General features: G+C 41.2%; 1 protein-coding gene across 2 annotated transcripts in view; it reads right to left on the bottom strand.

Moving 5' to 3' along the window:
- Positions 1 to 1215: 1215 nt before the first annotated feature.
- bmp1.L (bone morphogenetic protein 1 L homeolog) overlaps positions 1216 to 17867 on the bottom strand; it is a 57243-nt gene continuing 40591 nt past the window's right edge. Inside the window, exons 11-20 of one of the 2 annotated variants that reach the window (XM_018250790.2) lie at positions 17457 to 17602; positions 16921 to 17116; positions 16351 to 16476; positions 16099 to 16259; positions 14783 to 14963; positions 11296 to 11421; positions 9282 to 9409; positions 8159 to 8372; positions 3653 to 3903; positions 1216 to 2677 (exon numbers count right to left, since the gene is read on the bottom strand). In XM_018250790.2, the coding sequence (XP_018106279.1) occupies positions 2543 to 2677; positions 3653 to 3903; positions 8159 to 8372; positions 9282 to 9409; positions 11296 to 11421; positions 14783 to 14963; positions 16099 to 16259; positions 16351 to 16476; positions 16921 to 17116; positions 17457 to 17602 (1664 nt within the window). In that variant the 3' untranslated portion in view covers positions 1216 to 2542. 2 annotated transcript variants of the gene reach the window in all.

Genomic DNA, 17867 nt, shown 5'->3' with positions numbered 1-17867 from the left:
AATGTGCAGATAAGTTTCGTATTTTTTCAGCCAACTGATGACTATATGCAGAAGATGTGAACCAAAGTTGGCCACACATGATGGTATCACTGGATCTGGAGCTTATTTGATGACAGACATGACTTGTCCATCCTGAGTCTGGTACACTATGCAGTCCTAGCTGTGACCATATCTGATGTGAGCTAGCTTAGTGGACCTCTTAGTTATCTGAATTGAAATGTCTGAAACCCTATGGAACAAAATGCAATCCAGTTGTCCCGAAGTATTCAAACTATTATATTCAATACATTTTTTAAAGCGTGTGGCTGAAGGGTTGGAAGACCTGACAACTACAGGCTGTTGGGGTGGGCTTGGAATTTTCCACTATCTGGCCTCTCCGGTTTCTTCTATTGCCTTTGGCTACCACTTTTCTAAACGGAATGATTCCTTCCTGACTAAGCTTCAACACTACAATGCAATTGGTCATCACTCACCACTCGTCTCCTTTTTAGAGTAAACAGGTGCCCGTTTCAAGTTGTCCATTTGTCAACTGGCTAAATAAATAATGGCTGAGGTCACAGCACCATCCAAGAATCAAAGTGAAAAAAAGGCTAGGTTTGGGCCTGAAACATTGTTTGTTGTCAGTGACCTCAAAAATTAGACAAATTAAGGTCACTTGACCTCTCTCACTCTTGACTTTAATGTCATCGAATTAACGGTCTGTTTGGGCAATTTCTTTTGCTTCCTACTGACATCATCAGGAGCCAGGACATTGTTGAAGCCTTTAGTCCAAGATCTGGTAGCCCCCCAAAAAGGAGGTTTATATTGTCAGAAGTGTAAGCAAAAAAGTAAGGATATAATGCATACAAGTCTCCAAACAATCAAAATCCGAAAACCACCTAAGAAAAACCTAAATTTACTAAGCAGAAAACCTGTTAAATAAAGATATCTATAAAAAAAAACTGCAGGAGCTGAGGCATAATAGAAGCAATGCTCTTAAATAATTCACTTCTTGTTTTGCAAGGCAACTATCTGCCCCTTGCCTACCATCATATGTGTACTGGAAAGCCGATATCCAAACAACCACTGGTTGATTCAGGGTTTATATCTTGTCCATCCATTCATCCATTCACAGCCATATACACACAGGTATAGACCCTGCTTTAGCTAGCCTTTTGGCAGATGTTGACACCTGGATGCTCACAGTGAGTAAAGTAATTTGCCAACACTCAGAAACACAGTGGTGTCCATCTTTAATGAGTCCATAGTTAGCAATGACAATCCTGGTGGAATTTCAGAGAAACACATTATGGAGAGGGGGTATAAAGGTTATTTGTCTGCAACCCGGTTGAAACAGGTCAATGTCTTTAAAACATGGTAGTGATCAGGGTCAAAGATATAAAGGAAACTAAGAAGGATTGAGTGTAGGACAGTGGTTCCCAAACCTCCATGTCTTTGGGAACCACCATCAATAGGGATATTGTGGATATCCTCAAAGCACCATGGATTAATTAGTAATAGCGCAGAGATGCAGAGAATTTCCCTTGACCTATGCTACTGTAAGGATAACAAAACATCAGTCTGGGAACTACTGGGATCTACTGTAAAGTGTAAAAAACAGAAGACTCCAGGTAAAGGCATAAGACCTAGTCGAACAGATTGTGTGGCAAGTCATATTTTTGGAAGGAAAGCGTAAGGGACATGAACTTGGGTACAAGGATTGGTCTACGGTAATGTAAATAATTTAAAATTTAGTAGGGATGCACTGAATCCAGGATTCGGTTCGAGTTTTGGCCTTTTTCAGCAGGATTCGGATTCAGCCGAATCCAAGTGCCTGGCTGAACCAAATCCAAAAAATCTTGTGACTTTTCATCACACAAACAAGGAATTCAAAGGGTTTTTAATCCTTTTACTCTCTTTCCCCCTCGTTTCCCTAATTCACACATGCAAATTAGGGTTTGGATTCGGTTTGGTATTCGGCCAAATCTTTCTCAAAGGAATCGAGATTCGGCCAAATCCTAGAATAGTGGTATTCGGTACATCCCTAAAAATCAATAAATGTTAAACATTAAAAGGCACAAGTTAAAAGGTCCAGGAGATAAAGTCAGCGGGGTCAAGTCCCGACCGCTATCAGTGGGTAGATAATAGAATCTGATTGTTCCGAGCTTGTAAGAGAAGAACATCAGAGGCAGTGGCCAGCTCCCTATTATATTCCTAACCAGAATTTTCACCGGGCCCCACAAGAGGCAGTATTTATATGCTACAGACATATGGTCTATGAGGCAGTGTGAGCTTATCTCAAAGTGTGTGTAACGGACATCAAATGTGTGTCAAGGTATGTAGCGGTGAATACCAAGTAAAATATTATGGCATTATATGTCTCAAATGTTGGTGCCCTTGCATATCCCTGAGGCTTTTGCCTGTCAATAATTCTGCATAGTGGGGTTTGGGGGCCTCACACATGCAGATCTTGTTTTGGGGGATCCTGCACTTCAGGAGTTGTCCCCACAGACAGATGCTGGGTCCTATGTATGAGCTTTGGGGAACTAATGTTTTAGGGATGTCACTTGCGAGCGTGCAGAGTGTCCTGGAATTTGGTGCTGGTATATCGTACGTGGAATCCCTTCTTATTGATTGTATCATCTGCGTGAAACTTGATGGTCAATGCATCGCCAGCAGAGTACACCTCCTCCGGGGGCTGTGGGCGACATATTAGGATTGAATTAGACACAGGGTAGTCAAGAGATTCAACTTTAAGGTAAATAATAAAACTCAATATGCAAGTGGTATAAAAGTCACCACTGGACCATCTGCATTTTGTTAGTTACCACTCCCATTGATCTGAGTGGCTTACAAGCGACAACCAGGCTTGCACTCATCTTCTTCAAAAAATGCACTTTCCTTCTCAGAGCTATACTGCCATACTCTACTGTTGCCCCAGCATCCTTTGTATTGGTGCATGCATAGTACAGAAATCAGCAAATTAATTACGTACCATACCTCTTTCTCAACCAGAATGCTGGGGTACTGGAAGAATATGGCAACATGGTGATTGAAAGTACAATGGAAAGAAAAGAATCAGCCTGGTTTCTACCTTTTCTTGTCCTTTAAATAAGGGTGTTAAAAAGGCTTGCTGTAGATATATTAAATTCTCTCCCTGAACCAGTTGTACTGGCGGATACATTATATAGCTTTAAGAAGGGGTTGGATTGTGTTTAGCAAGTGAGGGAATACAGGGTTATGGGAGATAGCTCATAGTACTAGTTGATCCAGGGACTGGTCCCATTGCCATTTTGGAGTCAGGAAGGAATTTTTTCCTCCAATGAGGCAAATTGAAGAGGATTCAGATGGGTTTTTTTGCCTTCCTCTGGATCAACTGGCAGGTTAAAATAGAGTTGGTTGAACTTGATGGACGTGTGTCTTTTTTCAACCTAACTTACTATGTTACTTTGATATTCCAGTTCTGTAAACTTACTGAGATCTCACTTAGGCTCATTGGGATAAATAATTTCAGATATACATGTTTGAATTGCTGTCAAACTGCCAGCAAACACTATGTACCTAATTAAGTTGGTTTATAAGATACAGAGCCCAAAAGCAACACAGCATAAATCAGTGAAGAGAATAGCTGCAGTGTAAAACCAAGACAAATGTGTTGTAGTTCAGTACTTACCCCTGACCCGCAGTACCTCCCCAGACGGGGGGCTCCCTCATCTGGACCATCATACAATTCCATGTAATCATATCCACAGTCTGGTTCTTCTTCTAACTCAAAGCTCTGAAAGACCAGCTCCACACCATACCCAGCCTCCGACACAATGTGCCACAAACACTCTGTGCCAGAAGGGTGTGTGTCATCCCCAAACTTGGCGTGGGAGTACAGATCCTGAGTACGGACTTCTGCATGAAGAGTCCCACCGCAAACTATGAAAGAAAGATGCAACGTTACATAGCTACACACATCTGACCTGCCACCAACATACAAATGTCTACATAAAACAGCCTGGGACTGGTTAGTGTGTTCACTTCTCTATGTTAAAATTATACTATGATCACATAAAGGAAATTTTTAGGGTTTATGGATACCAGGAATCTTTTTATATATTACTTTCAGGTAATTTGTGGTTGTATTATTGAGCAGTTAACTAGCATGCGAAGCTTGTTTTACATACTGGGATGAAAATATTTGATATTCGTCCTCAGGCCTTGAAGCTTTATTTCTCACCTCAATTGAAAGCTTAGACAATGAAGTATATAAAGGACTAGAAAAAAAACTACCACCAGTGCTTGATTCTGCTGAAAAGGCATGGAATGATATTGCTAATTGGACTAAAAAAGAAACCTTACTTTTTTTACTCTAAAAATACAGCTTCCAGAATAACAACCTTTTTCTGCGTTCAGTTGTATTTAGCTTCTCCATTACAGTCAGTTCAACTGCAGCTATTGAAGGTAACTGCCTTGTCTAGCGTGAAGCTCCTCCCCTTTTGCTTTCTCAGCACTCCTTTTCTCACCAACCTCAAACCTCAAAAAGGTGCCGACTGCGCATGCCTGACTGATTTCCATTGGAGCAGAGGGAGCGAGCACACCCAGTAGGCACCTCTTTGAGATCCTCATAGTCAGAGAGATAAGGAGTACTCAAAGCATAAGGGTCAGGCCACACTGAGCGTTTTGGGGAGATTTGGTCGCGGCGACCAATCTCCCCAAACGCCTTCCCTCACTCTGCGCCAGCTAAAATGAAAAAAAAAAACGCTGGCGCTAATCACACGCAGTGATTCGTTTTCCGAAGTCGTCCGAGGGACGGCATTTGGGGAGATTGGTCGCCGCAAAAATGAGGCGATTAGTCGACAGGCGATCAAATCTCCCCAAAACTCCTAGTGTGGCCTGTCCCTAAGGGACAGAGCTTTTCTCTAGACAAGGAAGTAACTAAAAGAGCTGCAGTTGAGCTGTTTGTAAGGGCAGAGACACACGCTCAGATTCAGGAAGATTAATCGCCCAGCAACAAATCTCTTCTTCGGCGGGATGGCACTCTGAGCTCTTCGTTTTCCGAAGTTGTCTCACGAGGAAACTTCAGGCGACTATGGAAAACAAAGCCATCCCACCGGCGATTTAGATTCTACCCGGCGGTAGGCAGTTCAGGGAGATAAGTCACCCCGAAGAAGAGGCGATATATCTCCGGGTGACTAAATCTCCCTGAATCTGAATGTGTGTCTCTGCCCCAATAGAAAAACAAAATAAATCTGATTGCAGGGAGAAAGGTATCATATTCCAGAAGCTGTTTAGAGTCATTTTAGAGGGATTATTAAAAAATAAAATCTTAACAGACAGATTCTGCAGAATTTCAGAAGGCTGTCACATGGACTTGACTTGGGCCTGTTTGACTCCCTGGTGCCCAAAACAACTCCAGATGCTTATGGGTTTGTTGTTATGTTATGGTTAAACTGGATGGGCCGATCACCATCATTGCTTTCCAAATGGATACAGTAAGCTCCCCATAGACACGACGATTCTTCTTGCCGAACGACCGATTTTAGGGAAGCCCGACCGATCCCTCGAAATTATCGTGCGTTTAGTGGGATTCGAACGATCGTACATCTTACAATTTTTTGGCTGACATCTGTCAGGAAATTGATCGGCCTGGTCAAAAAATCTTTGTCGGTCCCAGTGCAATTTATCTATGTGGCAAATTGGTCTTTTTAGTTGATGGTAAATTCGTACGATGGTACGATCGTTCTGAGAAGATCGTGGTCTCACGATCAGGATCTGATCTTTTAAAAATCTCAACATCTATGGCCAGCTTTAGTAAAATGGATTGACGAGACCTATCTAATGAGATAAAGCCCCAGAAAACTTCTGGTCTCCTTGGCTTCAGTCACCAGCCACATCCACTAACTAATCTATGCATGTAGCCAATCTTCTTTTCCTTCCTCCTCTCTCCTCTTTCTTTCGCTTCTCTCCCTTTCATTTTATTACTATTAAAGGGGTAGTCCATCTTAACTTTGACTTTTTTTTATAGATTAGCTCACTCTAAGCAGTTTTTCAATTAGGTTTTATTTTATTTTTTTCTTTCTTTTAAAGTTTTTGAATGATTTGGCTTATATTTCAGACTCTCTCCAGCTTTCATTGCAAATTGTCTCTTAATATCACGCTCTACATCGTGCCAAAAGTCCATTTAAAGGTGAAGGGCCCCTTTAAACATGATACAATTCAGTCTAAAAAACAAAAAAACATGCCGTGATAGGTGATGTGTCTGTTTGCAGTTCATTTGAATGCTGCTTGCATCACGTAACTGTTGGGTGGGTAATAACAGTTGAGAATCCAGTAATGATTAGAAATTAGGATATGCGGCCGACGCAATTACAAACTCTCGTAAAAGTCAAACTACATATGTGTATATTATCTGGAGGTCATTATTACAACATATCCATTCTTATGATAATACTGGTCACTTATGAGGCAGACATAATATAAACACGGCATAGCTACAGTGTGACTAATATGTATCTTTCCCCTGTTCCTTGCTCATGTTGTTCCACAAAAAAAAAAACAGATGGCAATAGGTGGTTCCCACTTTACTCCCTAAATTAAGTGGTATGTGGAAATTTTGCGCATGACCACATTTTGAACGATTTGTTTCATGTTCATCATTGCAGTTGACTAAAGAACATTAATATTTGCATGGAGAAAAAAATCTCACTGGCAGTAAATCATGTGTATATAATTCAGATGGGGAGCAAGGACTTATATTAAGGAAAAAAGAATGTCCAACTGCAAATTTTTAAGCTAAAATGACTTGCTTGCTTCATGTTACAGACCTGTGTGGGTCTAAATGGGTAGACCTGCCCCCAAGACCCATAACCTGCATTTTTACCTGCTTGGACCTACTACTCCATCCAACCCACACCTGCTTTATCTGCAGTGCCTAACCCAGTGCCCGATGGCCTTTCATAAAACTAGAGTTGACCTCATTGTAGACTAGTGACATCCTTATAATCCCAGAAGTAACATTATCTGAAGGTGGACAAAGCATCTGAGCTTATTTCAAGACTCACCTACAACATATTGAATTCTGCCTCAGATGGCATTCCTGCGAGGGTGACATGTAGTCACCTATAATAAATGTATACGGTATGTCTTCTCTCAGAACTCATGTAACATTAAAGGGATCCGGTCATCGGAAAACATGTTTTTTTCAAAACGCTGCTAATTGCAGAGCTTGCAATCTGTCTCTCAGAAGTAAAGTCAGCCTTCCTGTTTTCAAACCTTAAAGGGATACTGTCATGGGAAAAAAATTTTTTTCAAAATGAATCCATTAATAGTGCTACTCCAGCACAATTCTGCACTGAAATCCATTTCTCAAAAGAGCAAACAGATTTTTTTATATTCAATTTTGAAATCTGACATGGGGCTAGACATTGTGTCAATTTCCCAGCTGCCCCTGGTCATGTGACTTGTGCCTGCACTTTAGGAGAGAAATGCTTTCTGGCAGGCTGCTGTTTTTCCTTCTCAAAGTAACTGAATGTGTCTCAGTGAGACATGGGTTTTTACTATTGAGTGTTGTTCTTAGATCTAGTACAGCAGTAAAGAGTGATTGAAGTTTATCAGAGCACAAGTCACATGACCTGGGGCAGCTGGGAAATTGACAATATGTCTAGCCCCATGTCAGATTTCAAAATTGAATATAAAAAAATCTGTTTGCTCTTTTGAGAAATGGATTTCAGTGCAGAATTCTGCTGGAGCAGCACTATTAACTGATTCATTTTGAATTTTTTTTTTCCATGACAGTATCCCTTTAAGGTCTGAAAACAGGAAGGCTGACTTTACTTCTGAGAGACAGATTGCAAGCTCTGTAATTAGCAGTCAATATGGCTTCCTCTGCCCAGATAATCCAGATGCTGCAGATGTAAGAGATGGGTCTGTCCAGCATTGGGTGACCAGGCTCGGTCACAAACAGCCCAGATCATTACCAATGTAAAATACAAGAATGCCAGAGATTTACTATCACCTTGCAAAAGTTGATAGTGGAGTTGTTGAGCAATTTGGGGTCTGGTGAAATTATCATTCACATTTATCTTTATAATTCATTCCATACATCTGGGATACTTGAGGAGCTACTCTATGGCAGCAGGAAATCATGCTGCTCCTTAACGTATATCATTAAATGTAGAGTCAGTTGACTGACCTGATGATAGTTCTCCTAGGAAGCCTCTCTTCTGCACCGAGTTGTCAGACATGAACTTTAGGAACATGGTGTTGCCAGGAGAAATAATGGGATCTGGAATCTTACTGCCACAGAAGCGATTGAGTGCAGGAGACTGAGCATCACATCCTGAATACACCTCCACATGGTCATACAGACACTCTTGGTGGGACTCCAGGTCCACTTCAGACACAGTCTGGAAGAATAGGTGAAAACAAGAGATGAACAGATGAGACATTAGGGGGGGTTAAAAATGGAAGAGGCATTACAGGTTTGGAATCTATTATCCAGAAACTGATTATCCCAAAGGCTCCAAGATAAGAAATGCCATTTTCCTCTTTAAAGGGGTTGTTCACCTTCAAACAACTAGTTGTTTTCAGATAGATCACCAGAAATAATGACTTTTTTCAATTACTTTCTATTTTCTATCTGTCATAGTTTTTCTAATATTGAAGTGTATTTTTCACCTTCTAAAGCAGCTCTGGGAGGGGGGTCGCCGACCCTGTAAACTGATACATTTGTTATCTTTGTCCCTGCTGAGCAGAATCTCTGGCTTTCATTACAGGCAGCTGTTAGAATTCATACAATAGTTGCAAATACTCCAGAGATGCTGCTGAGAAATGGATCAACTCAATGTTGCAAAATTGTAACAGTTCAGAGTCTGCACCTGAATTACTGAGCTGCCAGACTCAAACATAAGAGACACGAACATTCAACTTTAAACTTACATTTTGGAAAAACAGTAAAAAAAAAAAAAAAGGAGAGTACCGGTAATTGAAAAAAGACTATTTCTGGGGAACAATCTGAAAACAAGTGAACTGAAAAAAGTATTTGGAAGGTGAACAACCACTTTAAGCAAACCATTCTTATTGTTCCTTTTTTCTGCAATAAAACTGCACCTCATACTCTATGGGAACTTTGTGGCAAAATAATCCGATAATGTTTTATTTTTAAATGTTTTTTAACATCCTTAGAGAATGGCTCTACATGTTTTGGAAAGATTCCTTGTCTGAAACCTCCCATATCCCAAGACATGCAAGAAGCGTTATTAGCGTAATAATAGTTATATTGTGTATATATATATGTGTGTATACAATTATCTCACCAGTTTGGCACGATGGCCTGGTGTGGCTGTAATTTGCCAAGTGCAAATCTTCTTGCTTGGGTACTTATCCGGCCAGTTAGGGCTCGAGATGGTCCCAGTGCTGCCCGTCACTTTATGGTCACAACCAGCTAGAAGAAGAATTCATAGTCAGCTGACAGTGTAACTGCAAATAGTTCTGGATACTTTGTCAAATATGGCCAAGGAATAGAACAATTACAAATATATATATTCAATATAAAAAAAAAGAGAGAAATATATTGTCACTTGATATCAAATTTGAATATCAATCCAAATCCAAACCCCTTATTTACATTTTAGATTCTGAAGAAAATCCAAAAAAAAATATCATCCTATGTAATACATATGGAAAAAAAAAAAAAAAAGATGGTCTTATGTTATTTTTTTAAAGGGCATGTAAAGTCTAAAATAGAATAAGGCTAGAAATGCTGTATTTTTATACTAAATATAAACATGAACTTACTGCACCACAAGCCTAATCAAACAAATAATTTATGCTTTCAAAGTTGGCTACAGGGGGTCATCATCTTGTAACTTTGTTAAACAGCTTTGCAAGACTAAGACTGTGCACATGTTCAGTGTGGTCTGGGCTGCTTAGGAATCGTCATAAACAAAGCTGCTTGAGTTCTGCATGGCTGGGAAGTAAGGCGGGGGCTCCCCCTGCTGTTCATAAGTATGATTGTTTCCCTGCTCAGCAGTTAGGGACCATCTGACAATTCCTATCCACAGCAGTAAATGAAGGGAGAATTTCACTGCATACAGTCAGGTTTCTTATAAAAATGGTACACATTTTTTAATTAAAGTATATTGGAAATAGGTTTCTTTTTCATTGAAGAAAGTAAAAATGGGGTTTTATTTTTTTGCCTTTACATGCCCTTTAAAGCTTTAAAGTCATTATGGATTCAGAACTAAATGAACTTCACGGAAAGGGCCTGGCCATGGATACAGAAGGTGGTTTTATATATTTCACTTGTGCCTAAATACTTTAACAGTACATATAACAATGCAATGCCGTAAACTACTGATTTTATATACCCTTTAAATGGGACAGTGACTTATAAAAATCCACCAAACTGCAGAAACTGCCCATTATGTCAGATTCGCAGATGACCTAAACATTTTGAAGACACCAAATGAAATTATGGTGGTGTTATCATAGGCAAACGTTTATTCTAATTCTATGGGGCAGAAAGATACTGCTTTTAAAAGTAGTTATTTTAACTTGAATTCCATTTAAAAGGAATGATTCATTTATAGTGTATTGGAAAGATGCTTAAAGGATACGTTAATATTAAAAATAAGTGAATATAAAATTGATGAGGGTGCTATTCTGAGCACTTGTACATTCATTATTAATTTATTGTTTCTATTCCAAGATATTAATTAAAGGATCCATGTCCTGTTAATATGAATGAATTTTGTTACAACAGCGCCACCTGCTGGTCATTTTCCCACCAGTCTGACCACCAAGTAATCAAGGAAGTTGTCAGGAGAAAGAAAGAGGCTGCTCTGATGTTCTTCTGCTTAGGAAAGATTTAAGAAAGGTTTCTTAATGTTTTTCCTAAGCAGAAGAACATCAGAGCAGCCTCTTTCTTTCTCCTAAAAACTTACTTGACTACTTGGTGGTCAGACTGGTGGGAAATGACCAGCAGGTGGCGCTGTTGTAACAAAATTCATTCATATTAACAGGACATGTATCCTTTAATATCGTGGAATTACAAAAAAAAAAATAATGAATGTAAACAGCACCCTCACAAATTTTACATTCACGTATTTTTATAGTTTACTATACATCCTTTAAAATATTTTCCTAGTTAAAGGCACATTATTTAAAGGCACAGTATACCCCTTTCCAACATTGGTGCTACATTCATTTGCCCCAGAGACCCAATGTTTTTTTGCAAATCGGATGGTATAATGGTACACATAACATAAGGGACAAAGAAAATAAACAAAACAAGGGGCCTCGTGAAGAAGTCATGAATGGATCAGTTACCCTCCTTGCAGTCGTGCTTGTTTTCATGCAAGGTGAAGCCACTTCGACACTGGCAGATATAGCTTCCCAGTGTGTTTGTACACTCGTGCTGACACCCCCCATTATCCTGGGAACATTCGTCCTTATCTGAAACACAAAGTAAAGAGCACATTCAGCGTGCTAGAAGGGAGAATGGACTGAAAAAGTAACTTCCGGTTTCCCCCAGCCACCCGCCCCATACAGCACTTCCACCACCATTACCTGAGGGATAGAGGGGAGCACCACATAGAGAGCAGAGTAGCACAGGGGCCAGTGGAGTGCATGGATGGAAGATACTGCGTGAACACCCGTCACCTCCCAGCACACGCTCCCCTCCCATACATGTATATACCACCATTACCTGATAAAGGCCAAGCCCCCCCATAGAAATGAGAAGCAGAAATGCCCCTGAAGCACCCCTTCCCTCAATTTTGTCTGCCCCTGGTCATCCAAATCATTAATGTACTGATGCTGATGGTTAAAAAAAAATGATAAAAATAAATCTTTATTTACTAAAATAATAATAAAAAAAGATAAACAACAAGACCTCCCACCAAGCACACACCAGTCCCATAACGTCTCTGAAGGGAAGAGTGATACCCCTTTCTTGGTTAGGGCTTTATTGTGGGTTGAGGGTGCCGGACGGATAAGAGTAAAGGAGGTTGGACAGGATTTGGGGTGGGGGGGGGCAGAAGGAAGACATGTGTATGGGTTGTTTAAGGATGGCAGGAAGAAAAGGTGGGGCTGTCGTTAAGGAGGACGAGTCTTTCTCATAGTTCGGAGTCTCATTCGTGGTCGGCCCCTTTTGGGAGCCTGGTTCTGCTGCTGCCCCCGGTTCACTTCATTCTGCTGTTGTAACTTCTGAACGTTGTTCTTCTTCTCTGTAATGACAGAGGGGGGAGAAAGGGAGGATCGGAGGAGAGACAGAGGCATGTGTAGAAAAGACTGTGATGGAGGGATGGTCGCAGAAAATATGCCAGGCAAGGAATATGTGGAAAGCATGTGAAAGCATATTTAGGGGAAAGAGATAAAAGCAAGAAACAGGCAGAAAATGCAGTGATTTCAAGATGGAATGATTAAAAAAATGGTGGAAATTGGGAGAGGCGGACAAAGAAAGGAGTGCTTCGGGGATAGGGGTAACCATTTACTTGTGACCATCCAAGAAATCGTGCAGGAAGAAAGGGGACATCATGCGCCTCCATGCCAAGCTCCACATGCAGCCATACCGAGAGATGCAGGCCAGCACAGATTTAAGCCCTATATACCCTTCACCCCTAGAGAAAGTATTTTATCATCAAGCAATTATTATGGCCTCATTGTGTTGTGACTCTGCATAGCTACCGACTTTTGAATACCATTTGATTAACAGATGTAAAGTTTCTCCAGGTCTAGAAACCCTCAGCAAGCATCAGAAGTTTAATTACATTTTTCCAATTGCAACACCAGTAAATGATAACCGTTCCTTGGTTGCTATGGATTACCAGACCCGGAACAGCCTTTTTGCTTGTTAATACATTCCTTCATTATTGTCCGCTTTGCATCAGTTCGGTCTTACAAGTCAGTTCAAGCCCTCGCTAGTCAGTCAGAATCTCAAGTGTGTGTGTGCCTATCCTTTATTCCTACCTCTGCTGCCGTTTGGACAACTCAACTTGCGCTGGCCTGGCCAAAGCGTATTGGTTTCTGTGGTCACTGTGGGTACTTGCATTTGCACCTTGTACACAATATGGTCAGCAGTATCTGAACACCCCAACACAGGTGCCACTATATTATACAGATATCATTTTGACAATTTTATGCTAGAGCCCTGCATCGGGTTGGGTACGCGCAGAATACCCCCAAAGTGGTCGGGTTTTGGGCAGAAATTTGGTCCTTCCTACCCTCTACTGAGTTTGTGGTAGCGGAATAGGGTCCCATGCGATGTAACTTCAGGGTAAAAGTTTGTGGGCTGGATAGTGGGCCTGGGTGGTGTGTCATAGTGGGTTGCGGGTGAGTGTTGGCTTGCAGGTCTGCGGGTCCAAGTCGGGCATGGGTCTGTCGTCGGCCAAGCAGAAGGATCCTGCTGAAAAAGGCCTAATCCTGGATGAATCCCGGATTCGGTGCATCTCTAGATTGAACCAGCGCAGGACTATATTCTGTGCTTCCTACTTTGTAGCAATAGTTTGGGTAAGACCTCTTCCTGTTTCAGCACGATAATGTACGCATGCACAAAGATCCATAAAAAAATAGTTTTTTTTCAAAACGCATCAGTTAATAGTGCTACTCCAGCAGAATTCTGCACTGAAGTCCATTTCTCAAAAGAGCTAACAGATTTTTTTTATATTCAATTTTGAAATCTGACATGGGGATAGACATTTTGTCAATTTCCCAGCTGCCCCCAGTCATGTGACTTGTGCCTGCACTTTAGGAGAGAAATGCTTTCTGGCAGGCTGCTGTTTTTCCTTCTCAATGTAACTGAATGTGTCTCAGTGGGATATGGGTTTTTACTATTGAGTGCTGTTCTTAGATCTATCTTGTGTTAGGGAGCTGCTATCTGGTTACCTTCCCATTGTTCTTTTGTTTGGCTGCTGGGGGGAGAAAAGGGGAGGGGATATCACTCTAACTTGCAGTACAGCAGTAAAGAGTGATTGAAGTTTATCAGAGCACAAGTCACATGACTGTGGGCAGCTGGGAAATTGACAATATGTCTAGCCCCATGTCAGATTTCAAAATTGGATATAAAAACATCTGTTTGCTCTTTTGAGAAATAGATTTCAGTGCAGAATTCTGCTGGAGCAGCACTATTAACTGATTCATTTTGAAAAATATTTCTTTCCCATGACAGTATCCCTTTAAGGAACTTGACTTGCCGGCGCCTCAACATCACTTACCACCTGTCTGGATAACCTGGAATGCTGAAGTTAGTCCAACATCAGTTCCCCAGGCCTTACATATGACTTGAACCAAATTCCATCAACAATGTTCCAATATCTAGGGGAAACCTTCCCAGAAGAGTAGAGGTTGTTTAGCAGCAAAGGGAGGACTAACTTCATGTAAAGACACCTTGAATGAGTTGTTGGACAGGTAGGTGTCCACATACTTGAGGCCATATAGTGCACAATTGTGTCAGGGTGATGGATACTTGCACGTCCCACAACTACTGCTATATGTGTCTCTTAGATACCCTGGATGGGAAATCGCAGATCAGCCCTTAGTTCCCTTCAACTTGTCTTGTTTCCCTGACCTTCTTTAAAAGCTGAGACTAACTTTTGATTTATAACTTCTAAGCCACAAACTACACATTTTCCCTATTGCAATGTGATGGAAATGATGACATTCCTAAGCAAGGCAGGCAGGTGACAAAGAATCAGATGTCATCATCTCATAACAAACATTACCTTAGTTTTTATGGGGTGTCACAGACCAGACATCCCGGGTGCAAAGTTTAAGGAGGGGAAAGGAGGTGAGAGCAGCGTGCAGTTAAGGGGCTCACCTGAGAAGAAATTAGCTTGGAAACCTTTCTTAGACACAGTGTTATCGGATTTGAACTCAATGCGCATGTTATTGTACTGGGAGGTGATCACTGCCGGGAGCTCGGTACCACAGAACTTCCCGTGCAATTTGGAGTCTGAGGTCAGGCCGCTGCGAACCTCCACAAAATCATATTTGCACACCTGAGCAGGTAAAAAAAGAGAAAATACAAAAGGAGAAAGTCGTGTATCTTTCAGCAAGTGTAGAAATGGACATGGAAATTAACAAGGAGTTAATGCAGATGTGCAATTTTAAATTTTACTTTGATGTAGGCTGGTAGTGTTAGAACACTTCCAACTGGCCTTCAAGTTGTACATTTTGTTTTTGGGGATATATTAAAAAGGCTTATCAGTTTTGGAATTTATACTGCTGGAGTCAATGGGGCTCATTTATAAACACTGGGCAAATTTGCACATGGGCAGTAACTCGTAGTGACCAATCAGTGATTAGCTTTTTTCAGCCAGCTGCAGGTTGAACAATGAAAGCAATTATCTGATTGGTTGCCATAGATTACTGCCCAGGTGCAAATTTGCCCAGTGTTAATAAATGAGCCCCACTGATTATTATTCTTTACAGAGATTATACATCGTTCAGATCTGTCCCTGCCCCAGTCGAAGGTCCCTATCACATAATGGACAATTGTATCAGGAGCCAATGAACCTGTCTGTATGCTATTGTATGTTGAGTGTGGGAAGAAACTGGAGGATGCTGGGACAGCATGCAAACCCCTTGCAGATAGTGCCCCGGGGACATATATGTGGATAATAAAGTAAGCCACTGGTCCGCCTATGTCATGCTACAAGTCAACAAATGTATGCATGACACTAGGGAACATAGATAAGAACAGTGATCCCCAACCAGTAGCTCTCGAGCAACATGTTTCTCACCAACCCCTTGGGTGTCGCTCCCAGTGGCCTCAAAGCAGGAGCTTATTTTTGAATTTCAGGCTTGGAGGTAAGTTTTGGTTGCATAAAAATCATGTGTACTTCCAAACAGAGCCTCCTTTAGGCTGACAGTCTGCATAGGGGCTACCAAATAGCCAATCACGGCACTTATTTGGCTATCCCAAGAAGTTTTAGCATTCCTGTGTTGCTCCCCAACTCTTTTTATTTTTGGATGTGGCTCACGGGTAAAAAAAAAAAGGTTGGGGAACCCTGGATAAGAGCATCATAAAATCTAAGAGATTGTGAGCAATAGAGTTTGTATCTCATAACGTAGAGATCAACTGTGTTGTTTGGGTTTTATGTTTCTATGCTAGTGGGACAGGCTTCCACTTACGTCATTGCCTTCTGTCTCAAACTGATCAAACTTGAGTGAAATGCGATACTGGGTTGGGGCTACCAGTTGCCAGACGCAGTTTTTGTTTGGAGGATACTCTTTTGGCCATCCTGGGCTGGTGATTGAGCCATTTAGTTTGGTTAGAAACCCACCACAGGCAGCTACGGTGAAAAGGAAAGAAGACTACTGTTAAAACTCTGCCCAGATGTCTGCTATGCAGTGATGGGTGGAACGAAGCTCTTGAACTCTCACCTTCACACGATTTCTTGTCCGGTCCCAGCTCATATCCAGGATCACAGGCACACTTGTAGCTGCCCAGAGTGTTTACACAACGCTGCTCACATCCTCCATTATTAGGACGGGAACATTCATCCACCTCTGTGGGAAAAGGCATCATGAATGGAAAGGGGGAAAGGGAAGTTTATTTTAACAACAATAGCAACTGATACTAAAAAAAGACATTTTCAGATCTCGTAATTTGAGTTATGTATTTTTAAGGACTTATTAAGAGTAGATAGTAGCTAAGTAAATAAGAAATTGGTCCTGGGACTAGATGGAACCTCAGTAGGACATATCTTGGGTAGAATCAATAACTCAGAAACATATCACATGATGAAAAGTATAAAGGCCCCTCTGTGGTGAAAAGACTTGTGAAGACAATGTCCAACCACGGGCACATCATTACCACTCACTATGTGAAGCCATAGTTGGTAGCCCTGGCACAATAATAACAGGACCAATGTATATACTGTATGCTGGCATCTACACAAATGCCCTATTTTATTATTCTAATCACAGTATAGGTGAATTAATCCTACTGACCTTTGAAGTAATTAAGAGAGAAGCCAGCCTTGTTGATGGAACCATCGGACACAAATTTAACCCACAGCTGGTTGGTTGAGCTTTTAATGTCATCTGGTTTGTCGTAACCACAGAAACGGCCAATCAGTGGGCTGGATTCTGAGCTGCCATCTCGGATCTCCAGATAATCATACGCGCAACTGTCGTGCCGTTCAATCTGGCGGAAGAATGAGCGATCTTAAACGGGCATATGATTTTGCATTTATCTACTAACAGCTTATTTTTTTCCACCAATTTTGGGAGAATAGTACTTACTTAGGTTAAACATATGATCTTCCACTCCTCTAATCCTAGCCTAATACTGCAATTATGTTTTACGCTCTTATATACTACCCAGTAAGTGTACATCTTTCATTATGGTCAATCCTTTTGTGAAAAGATGCAGGGCTCATTTCAGAGAATCCCCATCGCCATATTATTTTACCCAATGGTGTGTCAACCTAATTGGGTTAAATGCCTCTGTGATTTTTACTAGTGCCCTATCCCATGATACTAACCTCAAAGGACTGGAATGAGATTCCGACATGGAACCCTTCAGACACGCTGAGCTTCCACACACAGGCCTTGTTGGGTCTGTAATCATCAGGGTAATTGGGGGACTGGATATGACCAGAGTCTTTCTTTACGTCTCCCCCACACAGTGCTGCAAAATGAAGATGTTATGAGACTCAAGACATGGTTGGAAAAATATGATCTTTATAAAAGGTTCAGGAAGTCAAGACAGAGGGGGTCTAAATAACAATGGGGTAATGCAAAGATGGTGATGCAGTTTAGGAGTCTTGGGACTATAATGAAACACTGGGACGTGAGCTTAATTCCAGGCCTCATCACTAGCAACGGGCAGTTAATTTCACCAGTATCAATTGCCTGACACTTGACCCCTTTCAGTGAGAATTACACGGGGGTAC

This window comes from Xenopus laevis, chromosome 3L (genome assembly GCF_017654675.1).
Source record: "Xenopus laevis strain J_2021 chromosome 3L, Xenopus_laevis_v10.1, whole genome shotgun sequence".
NCBI classification, from domain to species: domain Eukaryota; kingdom Metazoa; phylum Chordata; class Amphibia; order Anura; family Pipidae; genus Xenopus; species Xenopus laevis.
Note: the sequence above shows the minus strand (reverse complement) of the source record. Positions and strands in the feature narration are given on the sequence as shown.